Source organism: Somniosus microcephalus, chromosome 1, assembly GCF_052327205.1.
Source record: "Somniosus microcephalus isolate GS21.2 chromosome 1, FLI_Smic_1.0, whole genome shotgun sequence".
Lineage (NCBI taxonomy): Eukaryota > Metazoa > Chordata > Chondrichthyes > Squaliformes > Somniosidae > Somniosus > Somniosus microcephalus.
In genome coordinates, this window is record NC_140987.1 from 400,594,866 (window position 1) to 400,617,583 (window position 22,718).

Here is a 22,718-nt window from a genome sequence, read left to right on the forward strand (position 1 = left end):
TATTTAGTTCCCAGTCCTGACCGTCTTGCAGCCATGTCTCAGTAATGGCTACCATGTCATACCCTCCAATTTGAATTGCAGTTCATTCAATTTATTCCTTATACTCCGTGCATTTGTATAAAAAACGCTTATTTGGGTCACACACCCTAGTCTGTCCTTCGGCGCGAATGTTTTACTCACTTTGTTTCTTATTTCTCTCATCTGGTTTAATCACTTTACATCTTTTAGTTTTCCCTCTACATGTAGTGCTCTAAGCATAATTTCTGACTGTTACTTTACACTCTTCCCTTTCATTTGTTTTTGAACTACTATTTTTAATACAATTTCCACCTGAGCCCTCCCCCCCCGGCCCATTTACTTGTTTAAAGTCCTTGTGACTGCCCTATTTATCCTTTCCGCTCGGACTCTGGTCCCAGACCGGTTCGGGTGGAGCCCGTCCCAATGATACAGTTCCTTCCTGTCCTAATACTGGTGCCAGTGCCCCATGAAATGGAACCCCTCTTTCCCACACCATTCCTTTAGCCACGTGTTTGCTTCCCTAATACGTGGCTCAGGTAATAACCCAGAGATTATTCAATAATCCAGAGATTATTCAATGGAAAGGAAAACTGGGCGGGTTGTATAACAGTTGGCTAATCTGTTACCACCCATTTTGTGCCCCTACCGAAGTTGATTTTTATCCCTAATAACCTGTTGATCTAAAACCCAGTATTCCATTAGCTTTTTTTATGGCCTTATCCACTTGAGGGGCTACTTTTAAAGTCTTGTAAACCTGAATCCCCATCTTCCATATCACCCAGCTTTCCCCAACTCCAAGTATAATAATTACTTTTATTTTGTTTAACCAAAATGTACCACATCACATACATTGAATTCCTTTGGCCACTTTTTTTGCTCATTCTACCATCTTCTCAATATCCCCATGGAACTGCCTTTGGTCCTCACAATTATTTACTATGCCTCCTATTTTAGTATTGTCTGCAAATTTGGACATCACTCCCTCTACATCAATAATTTAGATATAGGGCTGAATAGGGAGAGATAGAAAACCTGGAGGTCATGTTTGAAATTAAGACGGATAAGAAATTGAAATAGAAGATGCTGGCTCCAAAGATTAAAAAAAAAAATCTTGCACTACTTGCAATGTATTGACTTCTGCCCCCACCCAAAACATAAACCATTTAATTTCAAACCTAGTTTTCAATTTCACACATTTTCCTTATATATGTTTTCCCATCCCTCACCTTTTTTTTCCTGAATCGAGTAATATGCTTTTCTGTCCAATCTTTCAGTTCTGATGAAGGGTAGAAACCAAAACATTGACTGACTGTTCGCCACAGATGTTGATTGATCATCTGTGAATTTCCAGCTTTTTCTGGTTTTGTTTATTACTACTGTACTTTCAAACATGAGCTAGTAGTGCTTACTAGAACATAATAAATAGGAGCAGGAGTAGGCCATACGGCCCCTCGGGCCTGCTCCGCCATTCAATAGGATCATGGCTGGTCTGAACCTAGACTCACGTCCACTTCCCTGCCCTCTCCCCGTAACCCCTAATTCCCTTATCTGCTAGGAAAATGTCTATCTCCATTTAAAATTTATTTAATGTTGCAGCTTCCACAGCTCTCTGGGGTAGCAAATTCCATAGATTTACTACCCTCTGAGTGAAGAAGTTTCTCCTCATCTCAGTTTTGAAAGGGCAGCCCCTTATTCTAAGATTATGCCCCCTAGTTCTAATCTCACCCATCAGTGGAAACATCCTCACCGCATCCACCCGATCAAGCCCCCTCACAATCTTATATGTTTCGATAAGATCGCCTCTCATTCTTCTGAACTCCAATGAGTAGAGTCCCAACCTATTCAACCTTTCCTCATACGTCAACCCCCTCATCTCCGGAATCAACCGAGTGAACCTTCTCTGAACCGCCTCGAGAGCAAGTATATCTTTTCTTAAATATGGAAACCAAAACTGCATGCAGTATTCCAGGTGTGGCCTCACCAATACCCTGTATAACTGCAGCAAGATTTACCTGTTTTTATACTCCATCCCCCTTGCAATAAAAGCCAAGATTCCATTGGCCTTCCTGATCACCTGCTGCACCTGCATACTAACTTTTTGTGTTTCATGCACCAGGACCCCCAGATCCCTTTGTACTGTAGCACTTTGCAGTTTCTCTCCATTTAGATAATAACTTGCTCTTTGATTTTTTCTGCCAAAGTGCATAACCTCACACTTTCCAACATTATATTGCATCTGCCAAATCTCTGCCCACTCCCTTAGCCTGTCTATGTCCTTTTGCAGGTTTTTTTATGTCCTCCTCACTCACTGCTTTCCCTCCCATCTTTGTATCGTCGGCAAACTTGGATATGTTACACTCGGTCCCTTCCTCCAAATCGTTAATATAGATTGTAAAGAGTTGGGGTCCCAGCACTGACCCCTGCGGAACACCACTAGTTACTGATTGCCAGCCCGAGAACGAACCATTTATCCCAACTCTTTGTTTTCTGTTAGATAGCCAATCTTCCACCCATGCCAGTATATTACCCCCAATCCCGTGATTTTTTATCTTGATCAGTAATCTTTTGTGTGGAACCTTGTCAAATGCCTTTTGGAAGTCCAAATACACTACATCCACTGGTTCCCCTTTATCCACCCTGTATGTTACATCCTCAAAGAATTCGAGCAAATTTGTCAAACATGACTTCCCCTTCGTAAAACCATGCTGACTCTGTCCTATTAAATTATGTTTATCCAAATGCTCTGTTACTGTATCCTTAATAATGGACTCCAACATTTTGCCAACCACAGATGTTAGGCTAACTGGTCTATAGTTTCCAGCTTTTTGTCTACTTCCCTTCTTAAATAAGGGTGTTACATTAGCAGTTTTCCAATCTGCCGGGACCTTGCCTGAGTCCAGGGAGTTCTGGAAAATGATCACCAATGCATCCACAATCCCTACCGCCACTTCTCTCAAGACCCTAGGATGTAGGCCATCAGGTCCAGGGGATTTATCCGCCTTAAGTCCCATTATTTTACTGAGTACCATCTCCTTAGTGATTTTAATCGTGTTTAGCTCCTCCCCCCCCCCCCCCCCCCATTGCCCCCTGTTTGTCCAGTGTTGGGATATTTTTAGTGTCCTCTACTGTAAAGACTAATACAAAATATTTGTTCAGCGTCTTTGCCATCTCCATGTTCCCCACCACTAGTTTCCCAGTCCCATCCTCTAAGGGACCAACGTTCACTTTAGCCACCCTTTTTCTTTTTATATAGCTGTAGAAACTCTTGCTATCTGTTTTTATATTTTTTGCTAGTTTACTTTCATAATCTATCTTCCCTTTCTTAATTAATCTTTTAGTTATTGTTTGCTGGCTTTTAAATGCTCATAACATGCAATGGATTGAGCAAATAAAAGCTTTTAAGAATTGGGTAACTGCCCAAAAATAGTCACCAGAGTGCAAGTTGGCTCTTTATCTAATCTACATCTCTTTTGATAGAATACTTATGATTATAGCATCTTTGGTGGTTAGATAGGCATGATTCAGAAGCCAGTGTTTTTTGTGATAAATCTATTCTCCCCAGGATTTCACAGCTGGGCACTGGCGGGCTCTCTTGGCAATGGGAATCCCACTGGGAGCCTGCCATGAATTGGTTCCGGTTGTGTTGGAGGGATGGCAAGTCCCAGCTCTGAAACACCACCACTGAGAAGATAGTCCTAGTCCCGGCTATAGTTTCTTATTACCGTTTCAAATTCATCCAGGTTTACAAATTCAAAGTGGGACAATTCTTTCAAATCCATAGTGTTCCTCCAGGTAGGAGTCTCAGTTCAAATCTGTTGAAATGCAGCGACCTGCCTTTCAATGATCTTAAAAGGTAGCAAATTGCAGGGAATACACCTACCTGTGAAAAACTCTCCAAATTCCTGCTCCAGTTTCAATGCTTTATCGAAGGTTTTGGTTGCCTGTTCTTCAGTTTGTCGTTTATTCATCTCCCTATTAAAAAACTCAAAGACTTGTATCCTTTCTGGATCTTTAACGCGTGGTTGAAACAATAGTTACTTGGATGGTTTTATAATGCGAGACTCCTAGTAGTTTTCTTTTTTCATTAATAACAAGACATTGGCCAGAAATTTTAATGCGCTCGAAAATGGGCACACGGGGCATGTTTATGTGGTCCCTGGGATGATTTGCAATTGGTGCTGGAACCTCATTATGTTTCAGGCATACAGCCAGCGCTACCTGCACTATTCATTGGCTGCATGCCAGTTTGATGGGGTGGGGGGAGGGAAGTGGGAAATAGGGCTTCACTGATGCCACTTAAAGACAGCCAGCAGCTCTTAAAGGCGAGATGCACTCTGGGCACAGACAATAGGGAAACGTGTCTTCCAGCTATTTCGGTGCTCAGAAGTACAGATTGGGCTCCCAGGTTCTTTGATGCCACCTTGGAGGCCCTGGTCTAGGAGGGAGATCCTCTTCTGACAAAGGATCATCGACCTGAAACGTTAACTCTGTTTCTCTCTCCACAGATGCTGCCTGACCTGCTGAGTATTTCCAGCATTTTCTGTTTTTATTTCAGATTTCCAGCATCTGCAGTATTTTGCTTGTGTGTAGGAGGGAGATCCTGTTATCCCCAAGGGGCAGAAAGCCCTTCAGGCAACAGCTGCACTGCTAGTAGGAAGAGGTTGCAGAGGAGTTAATGCCAGGAGCTTCCCAGGACATGGCTGCAATACTGAGAGAAGTTCAATGACCTCACCAGAGTTTTCAAGGTAAGAATACTGCTCTCTTACTCTGCTCACACCTCTAGCCTCGTTACTCACAATATTCCCCATCTCCACTTCCCTTCACTCTCCTACAATCACGGCACCACATTACTTCTCATACTCACACACTCACCATTATTGCAATCTTCACATCTTACACACTGCATACCCACTATTCAACCATGATGGGCACATTCTCTAATCACTGCATGAGACTGTCACTTAAACACTCCTTTCCTGAAGGAGAAGGTCACACAAAACCTGTAGCAGGATGCCACCAGGGGAGACTGAGCTTGGCTGCAAACCCTCACCCCTGTGGAAGAAAATGTGCTTGACATCACAGGCAAAGGTAGAGTCATAGCTGTGGTGAGTGGCAACACTGAAGGAGTCGTTGCGTAGTGTTTCTTCATATTCTCATCTTTTTCCCTTCTATCTCACCCTGCACACTTTGCATACAACTTCAGCTGCTTTCACTAGCCACTTCTTCCTCTGCTCTCCATTCAGATTAAGAACCAACTGTTCTCCCCCCTCTTTCATGTCAGGAGCTGGAGGCCAGCCTTCTTGAAGTTGCACCATCACTCGCTCTGACCTAAGCAAGCACCAGACTGGCACCATGAATACTTTAGATGCTAGGCTAGAGGAGGGCGTCTTCATGTGGTGAATTACCAGCCATGTATGCAGCATCTAAGTCAGGGGGATAGGGCGCCACAGGTGCCAGCTTGCTGGAGAGCGAGATCACATACTAGCTTTGCTGGAGAGGACTCAGATGCTAACTTCAAGGGCCCAGGCAGCTGAAGAAGGCTGATGAGTATACACCAGGAAATGCTAGGTGCACTGGGCATCCTACCAGTGTGCTTGGGCACAATGGCTCAGAGCATGGAGGAGTCAGATTCAACTTGTGAGAACATAGCAAGAAATAGAAGCAGGAGTAGGTCATATGACCCAACGAGCCTGCTCCGCCATTCAATAAAATCATGGCTGCATTTCTACATCAACTCCACTTTCCTGCCATATTCCTTGACTCCCTTAGTGCCCAAAAATGTATCGATCTCAGTCTTGAATATACTCATCGACTGAGCATCCACAGCTCTCTGGGGTAGAGAATTACAAAGATTCACAACCCTCTGAGTGAAGAGGTTTCTCCTCATCTCAGTCCTAAATGGCCGACCCTTATCCTGAGGCTATGACCCCTAGTTCTTGCCTCTCCAGCCAGGGGAAACAGCCTCTCAGCATCTAATCTGCCAAGCCCTCTAAGAATTTTATATGTTTCAATGAGATCCCCTCTCATTCTTCTAAACTCCAGAGAATATAGGCCCATTCTACTCAATCTCTCTTCATAGGACAGCCCTCTCATCCCAGGAATCAATCTAGTGATCACTCGTTGCACCCCCTCTAAGGCAAGTATATCCTTCCTTAGGTAAGGAGACCAAAAACTGTACACAGTACTCCAGGTGTGGTCTCACCAAAGCCTTATATCATTGCAGCAAGACTTCCTTACTATTACACTCCAACCCCCTTGCAATAAAGGCTAACATACCATTTGCCTTCCTAATTGTTTGGTGTACCTGCATGCTAACTTTCTGTGATTTGTGTACAAAGACCCCCAAATCCCTCTAAATACTAAACATTCACTAGTCTCTCACATTTTAAAAAATACTCTGCATTTCCATTCTGTGGAAAATTGGATAATTTCATATTTCTCCACTTTCTACTCCATCTGCCACCTTCTATTCCATCTCGAATCAAAATACTTAATTGGAGGAGGGCCAATATCATTGGGTTGAGAACAGACCTGGCCTGGGTAAATTGGAATCAAAGATTGGCAGGCAAAACTGTAATTGAACAATGGGCTGCCTTTAAAGAGGAGATGGTTCAGGTACAGTCGAGGTACATTCCCACAAGTGGGAAAGGTAGGGCAACCAAAGCCAGAGCTCCTTGGATGATGATAGAGATAGAGAGTAAGATAAAGCAGAAAAAATGTTTGTATGACAGATGTCAGGTTGAGACTACAAGTGAAAACCAGGCTGAATACAGAAAGTTCAGAGGGGAAGTGAAAAAGGAAATAAGAGGGAGTATATGAGAATAGACTGGCAGCTAACATAAAAAGGAATCCAAAAGTCTTCTATAGGCATATAAATAGTAAACAGGTAGGAAGAGGAGGGGTGGGGCTGATTAGGGACCAAAAAGGAGACCTACGCATGGAGGCAGAGAGGGCATAGCTAAGGTACTAAATGAGTACTTTGCATCTGTCTTTACCAAGGAAGAAGATGCTCCCAAAATCATAGTAAAAGAGGAGGTAGTTGAGATATTGGATGGGATAAAAATTGATAGAGGTACTAGAAAGGCTGGTTGTACTTAAAGTACAGGAAACTTTCGTTTAACCGGAGGTTAAATGTCCGGAAAGCTCTATCTACCGGCAAGAGCCGTTTCCTATAAGTTTTTTTACTTCTCGTTGCTTTTTTTTTCCAGTCAGGCTCTGCAAGGTCCAGCTGAAGCTGTTGCTTAGCTACAGAGACGCTTTTAAGCTGCGGCCGACTGTTTTGAAGCTGTTGCTAAGCAACAGGGTTTGTTGATTCACACTGAGCTCAAAAGCTCCGTATGTTTTAACATTAGCGCTGGTTTCTACGGCAGTTTTGATGGTACGGCACCAGCTCGGTCCCGTCAGTGCCGGACACCAGAAAGTTTCCTGTAGATAAGTCACCAGGACTGGATGGGATGCATCCTCAGATGCTGAGGGAAGTAAAGATGGAAATTGTGGAGGTTCTGGCCATAATCTTCCAATCCTCCTTGGATATGGGGGTGGTGCCAGAGGATTGGAAAATTGCAAATGTTACACCCTTGTTTAAAAAAGGGTGTAAGGATAAACCCAGCAACTACAGGCCAGTCAGCTTAACCTTGGTGGTGGGGAAGCTTTTAGAAACGATAATCCGGAGCAATCACTTGGACAAGTGTGGATTAATTAAGGGAAGCCAGCACGGATTTGTTAAAGGCAAATCGTGTTTAACTAACTTGATTGAATTTTTTGGTGAGGTAACAGAGAGGGTTGATATGGTGTACATGGACTTCCAAAAGGCATTTGATAAAGTGCCACATAATAGGCTTGCCAGCAAAGTTGAAGCCCATGGAATAAAAGGGACAGTGGCAACATGGATACGAAATTGGCTAAGTGACAGGAAACAGAGAGTAGTGGTGAACGGTTGTTTTTTGGTCTGCAGGAAGGTACACAGTGGTGTTCCCCAGGGGTCGGTACTAGGACCACTGCTTTTCTTGATATATATTAATGATTCGGACTTGGGTGTACAGGGCACTATTTCAAAATTTGCAGATGACACAAAACTTGGAAGTATAGTGGACAGTGCGGAGGAGAGTGATAGAATTCAAGAGGACATAGACAGGCTGGTGGAATGGCGGACACGTGGCAGATGAAGTTTAACGCAGAAAAATGCGAAGTGATACATTTTGGTAGGAAGAGCGAGGAGAGCCAATATAAATTAAAGGGTACAATCCTAAAGTGGGTGCAGAAACAGAGAGACCTGGGGGTATATGTGCACAAATCGTTGAAGGTGGCAGGACAGTTTGAGAAAGCGGTTAAAAAAAGCATACGGGATCCTGGGCTTCATAAATAGAGGCATAGAGTATGATGATGAACCTTTATAAAACACTGGCCCGGCCACAACTGGAGTATTGGGCTGGATTTTCCAAGCCCCATGGAGGCGGGACAGCCGGTAAAATCGGAGAAAGTGGGGACGGATGGCAAACCCGCCTCCATCCCACCTCCGTGCCCTTTTGCCAGGAGGCGGGAAGATGTGCAGCTTTGGGTCCTGTCTCCTGGAGGCGGGAAAGGCATTTAATCGCCAGTTAACAGACAGAAAAAAGGATTAGTGCCATTTTACCTTCACAGGTGAAGGCTTACTGACCTCTGAGAACCCCGCCTGGTTGGAGGAGACGCGGAGGAGGTCTGCGCTGGTCGGAGGCACTTGGAAGTAAGGTGTAGAGGTGAGTGATGGGTACAAATGTGGAGTGGTAAGTATGTAAGGTGAGTGATAAGTTTAAAAAAGTGTGCACTTACCTTGTTTTCTTTCTACAGCCTTTAGCCATGCTGGATGGGGAGAGCCGATATTCTCCTTGTTAATTTCACATAATGGCTGTTGGATCCTCCGATCTTACAGACATGTGAAATTTACAAAGTTGAAAGGTTTGATGAGCCCTCACCACAAAGTCACATCAAACTACAGAGAATGTCATTGTTTGACAGTTTCACAGAGCTGTCAAACGCTGTCATTTCTTCTTTCAAGAAGTCTTGACAGATAGCATGTCTGACGTTGACGTGATCTCTCAGTGACTTCCTCCCTAATTGGCCTGCTGAGCCCGCAGGGTGGGCTTAACCAGCTCAATCAGGGGAAATTCCCTCTGATTGGTCAGGCGAGGATGGAGACGGGACATTGACACGACAAGCAGCAGTCCCGCCTCCAACTCGCCTCCATTCACAAAATCCAGCCCATTGTGTCCAATTCTGAGCACTGCACTTTAGGAAGGATGTGAAGGCTTTAGAGAGGTTACAGAAAAGATTTACAAGAATGGTTCCAGGGATGAGGGACTTCAGTTACATGGAGAGGCTGGGGTTGTTCTCCTTAGAGCAGAGAAAACTGAGAGGAGATTTGATAGAGGTGTTCAAAATTATGACGGGTCTAGACAGAGTAGATAGAAAGAAACTGTTCCCATTGGCGAAAGGGTCAAGAACCAGAGGGCACAGATTGAAGGTGATTGGCAGAAGATCCAAAGGTGACATGAGGAAAAACTTTTTTATGCTGCGAGTGGTTATGATCTGGAATACACTGCCTGAAAGGGTGGTGGAGGAGGCAGACCCTATCATGGCTTTCAAAAGGGAATTAGATAAGTACCTGAAGGAAAAAAATTTGCAGGGCTACGGAGAAAGGACGGGGGTGTTGGGACTAGCTGAAGTGCTCTTGCAGAGAGCCAGCACGAGCTCGACGGGCCGAATGGCCTCCTACTGTGCTGTAACAATTCTATGATCTGTCACCTTCTTGCCCAATCACTTAACCGGTCTATATCCCTTTGCAGCCTCTCTGCATCCTCCTCACAGCTAACTTTCCCACTTAGCTTTATATTATCAGCAAACTTGGATATATTATACTCGGTCCCCTCATCTAAGCCATTGATATTGTGTTGGTGCTTCGTGCAGAGCATGGACATGGACCAAGTGGTTAGCTCTATGATGAAGCCTCTACTCACAGCTTTCCTTGCAACTCATAGTGCCATTTGGGCTTTGTGGTCCAGTGTTGACAGAGGCTTCCAGAGTGCCACACCACTCCTGCACTCGTGCAGAGCCAGAGGAGTGCTGAGGCGCAATCCCAGGAGAATGGCCTTGACTCCATGGGAAAGACACAGGACAGCATGCCTCCCACTCCGCCAGTCTCCTTGGTGGTGCCAAACAATCAGCTGGGCCGGACTGCCCTGGCCCACAGCGAGATGCTACAGTCTGCAGCCGGGCCCCTCTAAGCTCAGAGCTGGTTGTGGTCGTCCACGACGACTATTTGAAGTGCCCGCAATGGATAGTCAGCAGCCTTCTTGCTCCCAAGCTGTAACCACTGGGGATACACTTTGCAGGAGCACTAGGATAGATAAACAAGCACAGAAGACGGGCAATAAGAGGTTGCACAAGGGTGATTTTTAATTATTTCTGTTAAGCGTTAGACACAGATGGAACTGAATTGTTTGATAAATTTGTTTTTTGTTCTGGATTTGGTGTTTATATTCATAGAAAAGTGAGGGAAACACTAATAAGGCTGGACTGAAGGAAGGCAATCAAATGGTGGCGAAAAGGATTACGTGACTGTTAGTGTATTGGGGATTGGAGGGATGGTTCACATGAACCTTCTTGGATAAGCTGCTCACAGAGAGCTCTGGCAGCTAGAAGCACTGGTGGTTAATGCCGCTCCTGCTCTTCATGCTGCTTGCTGTCCTATCTCCTGCACTTCCGATGGTGGCAAAAGCTAGTACCTCTTAATGGAAAAGTTGTGCAGCATGCAGCAAATGATCACCAATCTGCATACTCGCACAGGGCTGTACTGAAAAACTCATCCCAAACGGTGTAGGCAGTGGAAGCGTTGCTTCATCCCACTAACTTTCTGCTCGATAATGTTTCTGGTGACAGCATGGGTCTCATTGTAAGCTAGCTCTGCAACTTTGCCTGGATTCCTGACAGGAGTCATGAGCCAAGTCTGAAATGGATAACCCTTATTGCCCAATAGCCAGCCTGTAACCTGAAGGTCTGGTTGGAAGAGGGTGGAATCCCTTTCTATTCTGAAAAATGCCAGGCTGGTGATGGGGAGCATGCAATGTGGGTGCAGTCAATGGCACCTTGCACTCTGGGGAAGTCTACAATGCAGGCAAAACCTAGTGCTCTCTTGTCCTGCTTTGCTCCATCCATAAGGAGAGAGATGCAAGTCTCCCTCCTGACATAGAGCCTCGATGACCTCCCTGATATAATGGTGGACTGAAAATTGTGAGATGTTGCTTGATGTCGCCTGCTTTAGCCAGGAAGGAGCCTGTTGCATCAAAGTTAAGGGCCATGGTGACCTTGACAGCCACAGGCAGTGCTGTCCATGCCCTGCTTCGAGACTCAAGTTGTGGTTGCAGCAGGTGACATAGTTCGCTGATAGCCTTCTTTATGAAGTGAAGGTGCCCGAGACATTGTCCCTCAGAGAAGTTCATGTAAGATAAGTGCTCCCTGAATACCTGCAGTGGGTATGACCTCCTGCTCCCCCCTCTTCTCCTTCTCTGTCTTGTCTTCTTTGCTGCTCCCCCTCATCCTCCAGCCCCAAAGGCAGCCCATAAAGGCCACCCATGCTTTGAAGGCAGCGAAAAACAGCCCAGCACCAGCAAAACTTCTTAGAAGTCAGAATGAAGTTTTATGTCCGAAAGCAGGCCAAAAATATCCAGAAACTAACCCGCAGCCATAAAAGATAAACCAACAACTAACCTCGATGAGTCCTTTAAACAGCATTGCTGAAGGATCCTTCCTGCCAATTAGTGCCACGAGTTGCTGAGCGAGCTTATCACGCGGCAAGTCAGGCACAGACCAATATCACAAGTGTAGGACCATTATTTAAATATTTTATTAATCGTTTTACATACTTCCTGCGCATAGCTTGGACGCCTATGGAGCAATCCAATCCAATATGGTGGGCGACGCACTTCCAGCACGGAATGGGCACATGCGCGCTACCAGCCATATTGGACACTTAGGTGCCTGTTTTGCAACTGAAAAACGGGCTCCATGCCAACAAATTTCTAGGCCATTTAGTTGTATCCAATTTAAGGGGAACATTCTTGGGGGGAGAACATAATTTCAACACTCCCCTTATAAATTGAGAATTTTGTTTTCTCCTAGCTGGGTCAACAGATTGGTTGGAAGCTGTTCTGCTGATATACATGAGCGAGTGGCCTTTGTAGAGGTAGTCAGTGACATCCCAAGCAGTCCTGGTTAGTGTTTGCACAACTTTAAAGTAACTGAAAAATACTCAGCAGTGCGGACTCGTATTGTGTCACCAGCAATTGCCAGTGGCTGCTGTGATGTCTCTTGGCAAATAGCTAGATTTTCCATGAAAGAACATTACTTTTAAGTACAACAGGTAGCCCCTCTAGTGAGGAATGGACAATGATCCATCATCTCCATTTCCTTCAGACTGCGTTTATTTAATTTCACATGAAGGTGCAAAAAGCCACGAGGAAAACCTTTTAAGAACCGAGAAGTGGAACTCGTCTCCATCTCCCAACAGCAATTGAGTAGAAGCTTCATGATGACAAGACATCACGCAGTAGGATGATATTTAGTAAACCTACATATTTTTCTGGTACAGTTTCAATCAAAGGGGCTGGATTAATGACAACTTTACATTAGAAAACTGTATAAATGGAATTACAATAAAAATAGTCCCACTTGCAGCCAGACGGAGAGAACCTCATACTTACATGAGGGATTGCACAGATCTGGGTTTGATGAAAATGGCAACTGAATAAAGTAGTGCAAGCTGTAACCTCTTAATCGCATTCCCAGACACATCAAGTATGCAGTGTTTTCCCTGCAAGGATGGAAATAACAACTTCAATAACATAAAACCATTGAAAAATGTGTTGCAGTTCTAAAATTAAGAGCAATATATACTATGAAAATAAGGTAAGTCAGGATATGAAGAAATATATTGTTCTGTCCTCCTAAAGGCAGTGAATCTTGCTGGGTCAAGGCTCCACATACATCTTGATAATGAGCACTGAAAGGCTATTTAATTATGGAGGCCAACAGAGCAGAGCTTGACCTCACAGAAAACACACCAGCAGGTTCACTGGCTAGTAATCAAGAGCTGGAATCCAAGCTGATATTTCTTACCCCACCCCACCCCAACTCAAGAGCCTAACATCACTACTGTGTCATCTGAGAGCACCTAACTCATTATAGACAAGGGATGAAACCTGGGACTTGATCTGCATACATGTCAACCTAGAAAACTTAACAAAAGATGACGAAGAGGCAAGTAGACTCAGTACTGCAGTATATTTACCCTTGGAGACATTTGAGACTTCAAGAAGTATATTTTTAGTGAAAGAGTAGTTTACCTGTTCAGTGACATTTTTTCATGTGCTCAGTCTTTCATACAGTAAGATACTGCCCATTATCTACCAGGAAAATCCCCTTGGGACAATTAATTTCAGGAAGCTCTCTCTTTTAATGTCCTGCTGATCTTATCTCCAGTTATATAAATTCAAACTTACTCTAAGACTCACATGCAATTCTTTGCTCTCCCATTGTTAGCAGCAATTCTTTGCTGTGTCTTCAACACACAAAGTTTTGTTTTAGTACCAGTGTCAGAGTGAATCTGTATTTCAACAGTGAATAGAGCTCCTCTGAACCCAAAAAGGGGACCTTCTTACGGAGAGCATTCCAAGTGATTTCCTTCATGGATGATGGGCAGTATCTTGTTGTATGTGTAGATTTAACTTCAATTTAAAAATAAGGGATCCCATAATGACAGTGGGTAACACATCATTCCTCTTAAAGTTACAACTGTAACAGTTAGCCTTCCCTTTAACCAGATATACATTTTATTTCTGTAACCTTTAACTGTGCTCACCCTCTCAGCTACAGCTCTAACAGATTGAATGCTGGTCCCATACAGATTGTCATTATATTGGCCAGCTTCGATGAACTTATTGTCCTGAATGTCTTTCTCCATCTGCTCTCGGGAAATGACAAAGTGATAATCCTGCCCGTCAATTTCATTTTCGCGTCTTGACCTGGTGGTGTCTGCAAGGCAGAAGAACAGCAGCAGATTAAATTATATTTCATTTGATGTGTTGTGAATTACATAGAATTACAGAAGACTATACAGCACAGAAACATGCCATTCAGCCCAACCAGTCTGTGCCAGTGTTTATGCTCTACTTGAGCATCCTTCCTCATCTAACTCTATCAGCATAACCCTCTATTCCCATCTCCCTCATATGCTTATCTAGCTTCCCCTTAAATGTATTTATACTATTCGCCTCAACTACTCCCTGTGGTAGCGAGTTCCATGCTCTCACCACTCTCTGGGTAAAGAAGTTTCTTCTGAACTCCCGATTTGATTTCTTAGTGACTATCTTATATTGATGGCCTCTAGTTTTGCTCTTCCCCACTTTAGCATTAACAAAACAAGCAAAGAAAAGTCTAAATTATAGTGGGAATCGAGGCTCAGTCACCCAAATAGCTGGATTGAGTTACAGCTGCAATTAGTGGATAAATCCATCATTCGGAGCCACCGAGACCGTAAAGAGTCCAGGTTCCATCCCTAGCCTCTGCTGAGGTAACTGATCCCAGCCAAAGGGGTGGGGAGTGCTGCAATTGTCTTCAGCACCCCAGGCTAGGGAGGGGTCATCAACTTCTTGCCACTCTCCAGTGACCCCTACCAGAAAGTGGATGTCAGGTGACAACAAGGTAACCTGACGCACATTACCTACGCTCACACTTGAGGAATGGCAATTTGTGCAAAGTACCAGAAGGTTGATAATGCCCATGGAACTGAACCCTCAACACAGGAGTGCCCAACATTTTAGAGATAAGGGCTGAATACACATCAAAACCTGTAAGTGGGCCACATACAGTTACACGACAATATGAGCCCCTGACATGAGAAGCACATGTTTCAAACATAAAAATACGAGACCCCTCATACAGAGAAAAGCAATTTCCCTCCCCTACACATGAATCAGAATCGCTTGACTTTAGATCTGGTCACAGCCTTAATCCTGTCTTGGGACACAAGAGCTGAATGCAAGGAGAGTGGTGAAAATAATTGCCCTTGACATCAGGCACCATTAACCTGGGCATGGTATCACCAAAAGAATGAATGGAGAGGTTAGGAGAATTTCTTTTTGAGCATAGGTTCAATAGGGTATGGAATACCCTACAATCCATAATAGCTTTTAAAAGGGAAATGGCGAAATAACAACAACTTGTATTTATATAACGGCTTTAACATAGTAAAACACCCCAAGGCACTTTACAGAAGTGATGTCAAACAAAATTTGACACAGAGCCACATCAGGAGATATTAGGGCAGAAAAGGTAGGTTTTAAAGAGCATCTTAAAGGAGGAAAGAGAGGTTTAGGGAGGGAATTCCTGAGCTTAGGGCCTTGGCAGCTGAAGGCACAGCCGCCAATGGTTGTGCACAAGAGGACAGAATTGGAAGAGCGCAGATATCTTAGGGTTGTAGGGCTGGAGGGGGTTACAGAGATAGGGAGGGACAAGGTCTTGGAGAGATTTGAAAACAAGGATGAGAATTTTAAAATTGAGGCATTGCTTATTTGAAAAAGCAATTTTTAAATGGGTATGGAGAAAGTACAGGGAAATAGGACCAAGTGGAGAGTTCTTTCTGACAGCTGCAACAGGCACAAATAGCCTCTGTGTGCTGTAAAATTCTAGGGGGCTAAAACTGCACAGCCCCTGAAAACGGGCGAGGGGCTCGCTATGTGCGATTACCCTGCGGCCGTTCAATGTGATGCAGCCAGCATGCCAATTTTGTGCTGCTTGCTCATCATCATGATTGTAACGTGCAGCCAGTGCTACTCAAGCTGTTGAGTGGCTGCACACCTCAGCAGGGGGCCCAAAATTGTGAGAGGCTAGCATGAGTTAAAGCTAGCCTGTACTATTTAAAGTCAGCCTGCACCTCTTAAAAGGGAGGTGCATTGTGGCTGGTACAGGTGGTGGAAGTCCTTGTACAAGTCACTCTGACGTGGAAAAAGACTGAATAAATGGTACGACATGAGAGAGAGTCTGCTCCAAGGTTCTCAAACACTGCACTGGAGGCCTTGGTGGAGGAGGTGGAAAGGAGAGAAGTGCTGTATCCATAGGGGGCCATGAAGCCCTCCAGACAAATGCTAAGAAGGCAGTGGGACCAGATAGCCATGTCGGACAATACCAGGAGTTGGATGCAGTGTCGCAAAAAGTTCAATGACGGCACACGGGTGGTAAAGGCATCTTCAAATGACATATCCCACCAACTGCACCACTAGCCTCAGGCACTGCCCAAATCACCACACTCCCATCACTCACGAACCAACAATCTATCAATCAGGACTCATGTAACATACCAATCAGATTGTATAACACTCACTGACACACTTCGCTCTCTCGTGCGGGACAAGGTGGCAGCAGGAGCCAACTGGTGGATAACAGTCGGGGGTGCATGTCCTTAACCCCATGGAGGAGACAGTGCTTGCCATCATTGAAGCGGCCATTGCTGAGGCCGAGGCCAGTGGTGGGGCTGAAGCCATAGAAGATGACGGTATCCTCATACCTAATCCTCCGTCTCACATCCCACTTCCCTCTCATTCCACAATCTCCTGATTTACAAGCTGTAGATGATGTAAGCATGCACCTCTTGCTTTCCCCACTCCCCTCACAACAACCTTACCCTTGTGTCTTCTTTCAGATAACCAAGAACTGTCACCTGGCCAAGCAGTGGTGGAAGAGCAACAGGACACTGATGATGTAGAAATACCATCACTCAATTTCACACTCGCAGCCACCAGCTCAGATATTGACACTGAATGTAATTTAGAGGATAGCATAGAGGCAGGATCTGCACGCGGTGAGACACCGGGCACGAGTGGCCTGCAGCCAGGGCAGGAGGCAAGGGTTGCGCAGGTGCCAGATCAGCGGAGGGCAAGATTGCACATGAGTTCTGCTGCAGAGGACTCAGATGCGCACTTTGATAGGGTGGGCTACAGAAGAAGGCTGATGAAATGCTTGGTGCATTGGCAAGCCTGCCAGAAAGCCTGCGTGCTGTATCAAGGAGCATGGAGTCTGGCTCCAACTTTGCACAGGGCTTTGTGCATAGCTTGGAGCCCCTCCTTTCATAGAATCATAGAAATTTACGGCACAGAAGGAAGCCATTCGACCCATCGTGTCTCTGCCGGCCAAGAAAGCTATCCAGCCTGATCTCACTTTCCAGCTCTTGGTCCATAGCCTTGCAGATTACGGCACTTCTAGTGCATATCCAAGTACTTTTTAAATGTGACGAGTGTTTCTGCCTCTACCACCGTTTCAGGCAGTGAGTTCCAGACCACCATCACCCTCTGGGTGAAAAAAGTTCTCAACTCCCCTCTAATACTTCTACCAATTACTTTAAATCTATGCCCCCTGGTTATTTACCTCTCTGCTAGGGGAAATAGGTCCTTCCTATCCACTCTATCTAGGCCCCTCACAATTTTATACACCTCAATCAAGTCTCCCCTCAGCCTCCTCTGTTCCAAAGAAAACAACGCCAGCCTATTCAACCTTTCCTCATAGCTAAAATTCTTCAGTCCTGACAACATCCTTGTAAATCTCCTCTGTACCCTCTCTAGTGCAATCACATCTTTCCTGCAATGTGATTTCCAGAACTGTATGCCGTACTCTAGCTGTGGCCTAACTAGTGTTTTACAGTTCAAGCATAGGCTCCCTGCTCTTATATTTTATGCCTCAGCTAATAAAGGAAAGTCTCCCGTATGCCTTCTTAACCACCTTATCTACCTGTCCTGCTACCTTCAGGGATCTGTGGACATGCACTCCAAGGTCTTTCTGTTCCTCTACACTTCTCAGTATCCTGCCATTTATTATGTATTCCCTTGCCTTGTTCGCCCTCCCCAAATGCATTACCTCACACTTCTCCAGATTGAATTGCATTTGCCACTTTTCTGCGCACCTGACCAATCACAGAATCGTTACAGCACAGAAGGAGGCTATTCGACTCATCGAGCCCGTGCCGGCTCTCTGCAAGAGCACTTCAGCTAGTCCCAATCCCCCGCCCTTTCTCCGCAGCTTTGCAATTTTTTTTCTTTCAGGTACTTACCTAATTCTCTTTTGAAAGACACGATTGAATCTGCCTCCACCACCCTTTTAGGCAGTGCATTCCAGATCATAACCAGTCTATTGATATCTTCCTGCAGTCTACAGCTTTCTTCCTCACTATCAACCACACAGCCAATTTTTGCATCATCTGCAAACTTCTTAATCATGCCCCCTACATTGAAGTCTAAATCATTGACGTATACCACAAAAAGCAAAGGACCTAGTACTGAGCCCTGCAGAACCCCGCTGGAAACAGCTTTCCAGTCACAAAAACAGCCGTCGACCATTACCCTTTGCTTCTTGCCACTGAGCCAATTTTGGATCCAACTTGCCACTTTCCCTTGGATTCCATGGGCTTTTACTTTTCTGACCAGTCTGCCATGTGGGACCTTGTCAAAAGCCTTGCTAAAATCCATATAGACTACATCAAACGCACTACCCTCGTTACCTCCTCAAAAAATTCAATCAAGTTAGACATGACCTTCCCTTAACAAATCCATGCTGACTGTCCTTGATTAATTTGTGCCTTTCTAAATGACAATACTATCCCTCAGAATTTTTTCCAACAATTTTCCCACCACCGAGGTTAGGCTGACTGGCCTGTAATTACTTGGTCTATCCCTTTCTCCCTTTTTAAACAACGGTACAACGTTAGCAGTCCTCCAGAGAGGATTGATAAATGATGGTCAGAGCCTCTGCTATTTCCTCTCTTGCTTCTCTTAACAGCCTGGGATACATTTTATCCGGGCCTGGCAATTTATCTACTTTCAAAGATGCTAAATCCCTTAATACTTCCTCTCTCACTATGTTTATCTCGTCTAATATTTCACACTCCTCCTCAGCTACAATCTCTGCATCGTCCCTCTGTTTTGTGAAGAAAGATGCAAAGTATTCATTAAGAACCATACCCACGTCTTCTGCCTCCACACACAGGTTACCTTTTATCGAATAGGCCCTACTGATTCTTTAGTTATCCTCTTGCTCTTTATGTATTTATAAAACATCTTTGGGTTTTCCTTGAATTTATTTGCTAATATTTTTACATGCCCTTTCTTTGCTTTCCTGATTTCCTTTTTAATTTCACCCCTGCACTTTCTGAATTCCCTAGGCTTTCTGTAGCATTTAGCACTCAGTATCTGACATAAGTTTCCCCTTTTTGCCATATCCTACCCTGTATGCCCCTTGACATCGAGGGGGCTCTAGATTTGGGAGTCACACCCCTTTTCTTTGTTGGAATATATTTGCTCTGAACCCTCACTATCTCCTCCTTGAATGCCTCCCACTGCTCTGACACTGATTTACCTTCAAGTTGCTGTTTCCAGTCCACTTTTGCTAAATCACATTTCAGCTTGGTAAAATTGCCCGTTCCCCAATCAAGAACTTTTACTCCTGATCTTTGTTCTTTTCCATAACTACGCTAAATCTAACTGAATTATGATCACTACCACCAAAATGCTCTCCCACTGATACCCCTCCCACTAGCCCAGCTTCATTTCCTAAAACTAAGTCCAGAACCGCCCCCCTCTCTTGTTGGGCTTGCTACATACTGGCTCAAAAAGTTCTCCTGAATGCATTTTAAGAATTCTGTGCCCTCTATACCTTTTGCACTGATTCTATCCCAGTTAATATTAGAGTAGTTGAAATCCCCTACTATTACTGCCTTATTGTTTTTGCACTTCTCATAAATTTGCCTACATATTTGCTCTTCTGTTTGGGGGTCTATAGTACACTCCCAGCAGTGTAATTGCTCCTTTTTTGTTCTTCAGTTCAACCCATATGGCCTCATTTGATGATCCTTCTAACATATAATCCCTCCTCACAGCTGTAATTGTTTCTTTAACCAATATTGCGACCCCCCCCATTTTTATCCCCCTCTCTATCTCATCTGAAAACCCTGTAACCAGGAATGCTGAGCTGCCATTCCTGCCCTTCTTTCAGCCATGTTTCAGTAACAGTTATAATATCATGCCTCCATGGTCTACTTTTGCCCTTAGCTCATCTGCCTTATTCACTAGGGCCTAGAAATTCAGTATAGCCACGTTTGGGGCGCTACAGCCGGGCGGTCGCTAAATTTTGCGCCCGGTGCAACTTAGCGCCACCTTCGCCGATATTCAGTTGCATCACCCCAAGAGGTTGCTGCTGCGCTAAAGCAGGCGATGCACGTCTATTATTAGGCGCTAAGCCGGCGATCTGAGGCGCTAACACCGAGGGCGGGCGCAGCGAGTTGCTGATTGAAGGCAGACAGTCAGGCGCCGGTCAGCTCTTAAAGGGGGAGGGTGGAATTGTTTGGCTGCCACGCCCTGCACACTGCAGCCCTTAAACAAGGCCTGACCACTGCTGTTTGAACTGCTCCATGCCCAGGAGAATGGAGAAGGCCAGGGAGAGAGTGCAGCGCTTCGGCGAGGGTGACCTGAGGGTGCTGGTTGGCGCAGTGGAGCGCAGGCGCCATGTCCTCTTCCCTGAGGGTGGCAGGAGGCCGCTGCCCACCGATTATTGGAAAGCCTGGGGGGAGGTGGCAAACAGGGTCACCTCCAACAGCGTGGTTGGCAGGACTCCAACCCAATACCGAAAAAAATTCAACGACCTCACTCGGGTTGTCAGGGTGAGTACCCTTTCCAGTATCCTCCTCATCCCTGCATGTGCACCTCACTTTATGGCCAAAGGGACCTGAAAGCCCTAATGCCCAGCCCTCATCCAGCAGCTATGGGACTGTCATGAAAAGCACTTGCACATTCAGGACTTTATACACTGTCAGGGCTATTCCACCATGGGAGGCAGTGCAGGCAAGATCAGGGCTTGACACTGTCAGGGCTATTCCACCATGGGAGGCAGTGCAGGCAAGATCAGGGCTTGACACTGTCAGGGCTATTCCACCATCGGAGGCAGTGCAGGCAGGATCAGGGCTTCACACTGTACTTAGAAGCTGTCCTTTCTCTTGCAGGGCAAGCTGGCGCATAACAGAAGACAGCAGCGACAGACCGGGGGAGGCCGTCCTGACCTGAAACAGCTCAGCGACCTAGAGCAGCGAGTGGAGCGGATCATGGCAGGCCGGCCGCCGGCCCCGTCGCCACTGGAGATGCCAACCCTGTTCTGGGCACCAATGGTAAGGTCATCACCTTTTTGACTTCTCTCTTTCCACTTACGCCTCACACCAGCATCCTTTGCCACTATCGAACCAATGCAGTGCCTCCCTCGCTGCCGCCCTGTCCTCACTCTAAAGCAACTCTTGTGCCTCCCTGCTTTCAGATGGTGAATCGCCAGGTGAGGAGGCGGCCCCTCAAGCTGGCACTGTCTCGGAGTCAGAAATAGAGGAGGAGGAAGAGGAAGCCGGCCCATCAGGGACACCCTCAGCCGAGGCAGCCCATGGCCATGATGGGGACGCGTCTTCCCTGGAGGGGAGCAGGGGGGAAGGGTCGGAGGAGAGTGAAGCTCCAGGGCCCAGCGGGCTGCAGCAACGCGGGAGGGGTGGGGAAGCTCGGCAGCCTTCTCCCCAGAGGGTGAGTGCGGCCTCCAGTCCTGCTACGGTGAACGCAGAGGAGGTGCGGCTCCTTGCGGAAATGGCCGCCCAGGCTGAGCGCAGGCACACTGAGCTCATGGCTGCAGTGGCAAGGATGCCTGACTCCATAGAGTCACTGGCAAGGAGTGTACAGGAATTCGGGGCAGCACAGGCCAGGAGTCTGCAGGACTTCGCGGCATCACAGGCGGCCTCCAGCCAAGTGCTCAGTCATGCCGTGCATTCACTGGCTGGTGTGATGCAGACACAGACCAGGGCCACAAGGGCACTAACTGCTGCCACCCTCGCTGGATCGGCCAGGCATCGCCGGGGCACTCGCCGCACCCCAGCAGTCTGTACTTCAGCAGATTGCTGCGCATGCTGCAGTGCTGGCCCGTGCGAGTGCCAGTGCATCAGCCGACTAGGGAGTGCCTGTGCTCTGTCAGGTTGGCAGCATTCCTGCAGCCAACACTGTCACTCCTCCACTGCAGCTGCCACCACCCGTAGGACAGACTGCTGCCGCCCAAGCAGAGTTGGAGCAGTCAGCAGCCGGCCCCTCCAGGCCCAGGCCGACCCCCAAGGGCATCTGCTGTCTCACCATCTGACCCTCAGCAGCCTTCCCCCAGCCTTGCTGCAGCCACTGGGGTCCCATTGAGGAGGAGCTGCAGGGCGGGTAGGGGCCAGTCATGGAAGCGAGACGGATCACCCTCGCAGGGGGGAAAAGTAGAAGGTGTGGCCAAATGTGTTGTTTTATATATAAAGGCCGAGACTGGTCTATTTGTTTTATATATAAAGGCCGAGACTGGTGTATTTGTTTTATATATAAAGGCCGAGACTGGTGTATTTGTTTTATATATAAAAGGCCGAGACTGGTGTCTTTGTTTTTTATATGAAGGCCGAGACTGGTGTCTTCATTTTTTTTGGGGGGGTTTCTCTGAATTAGTTTGTCATGCGGGAAGGGCACAGAGTTATCACAGTAAAAAAAATTCTTAAATCGCACTGTCCATGTTTGCTTTTGGAAGTATTTGTTGCCTTGATCGGCTGAGGGCTTGTGGAGCGGCTACATTCATTTTCTTTC

At 46.0% G+C, this 22,718-nt stretch overlaps 1 protein-coding gene across 9 annotated transcripts in view; it reads right to left on the minus strand.

Moving 5' to 3' along the window:
* dlg3 (discs, large homolog 3 (Drosophila)) overlaps positions 1–22,718 on the minus strand; it is a 774,284-nt gene that overhangs the window by 10,188 nt on the left and 741,378 nt on the right. For 8 of the 9 annotated variants that reach the window (XM_085998110.1, XM_085998103.1, XM_085998093.1 and 5 more), the window contains 3 exons: positions 13,910–14,082; positions 12,753–12,862; positions 3,899–3,990 (listed from right to left, as the gene is read on the minus strand). In XM_085998110.1, the coding sequence (XP_085854236.1) occupies positions 3,899–3,990; positions 12,753–12,862; positions 13,910–14,082 (375 nt within the window). The remainder of the gene's footprint in view (positions 1–3,898; positions 3,991–12,752; positions 12,863–13,909; positions 14,083–22,718) is intronic. The other variant, XM_085998120.1, reaches the window with a different exon arrangement.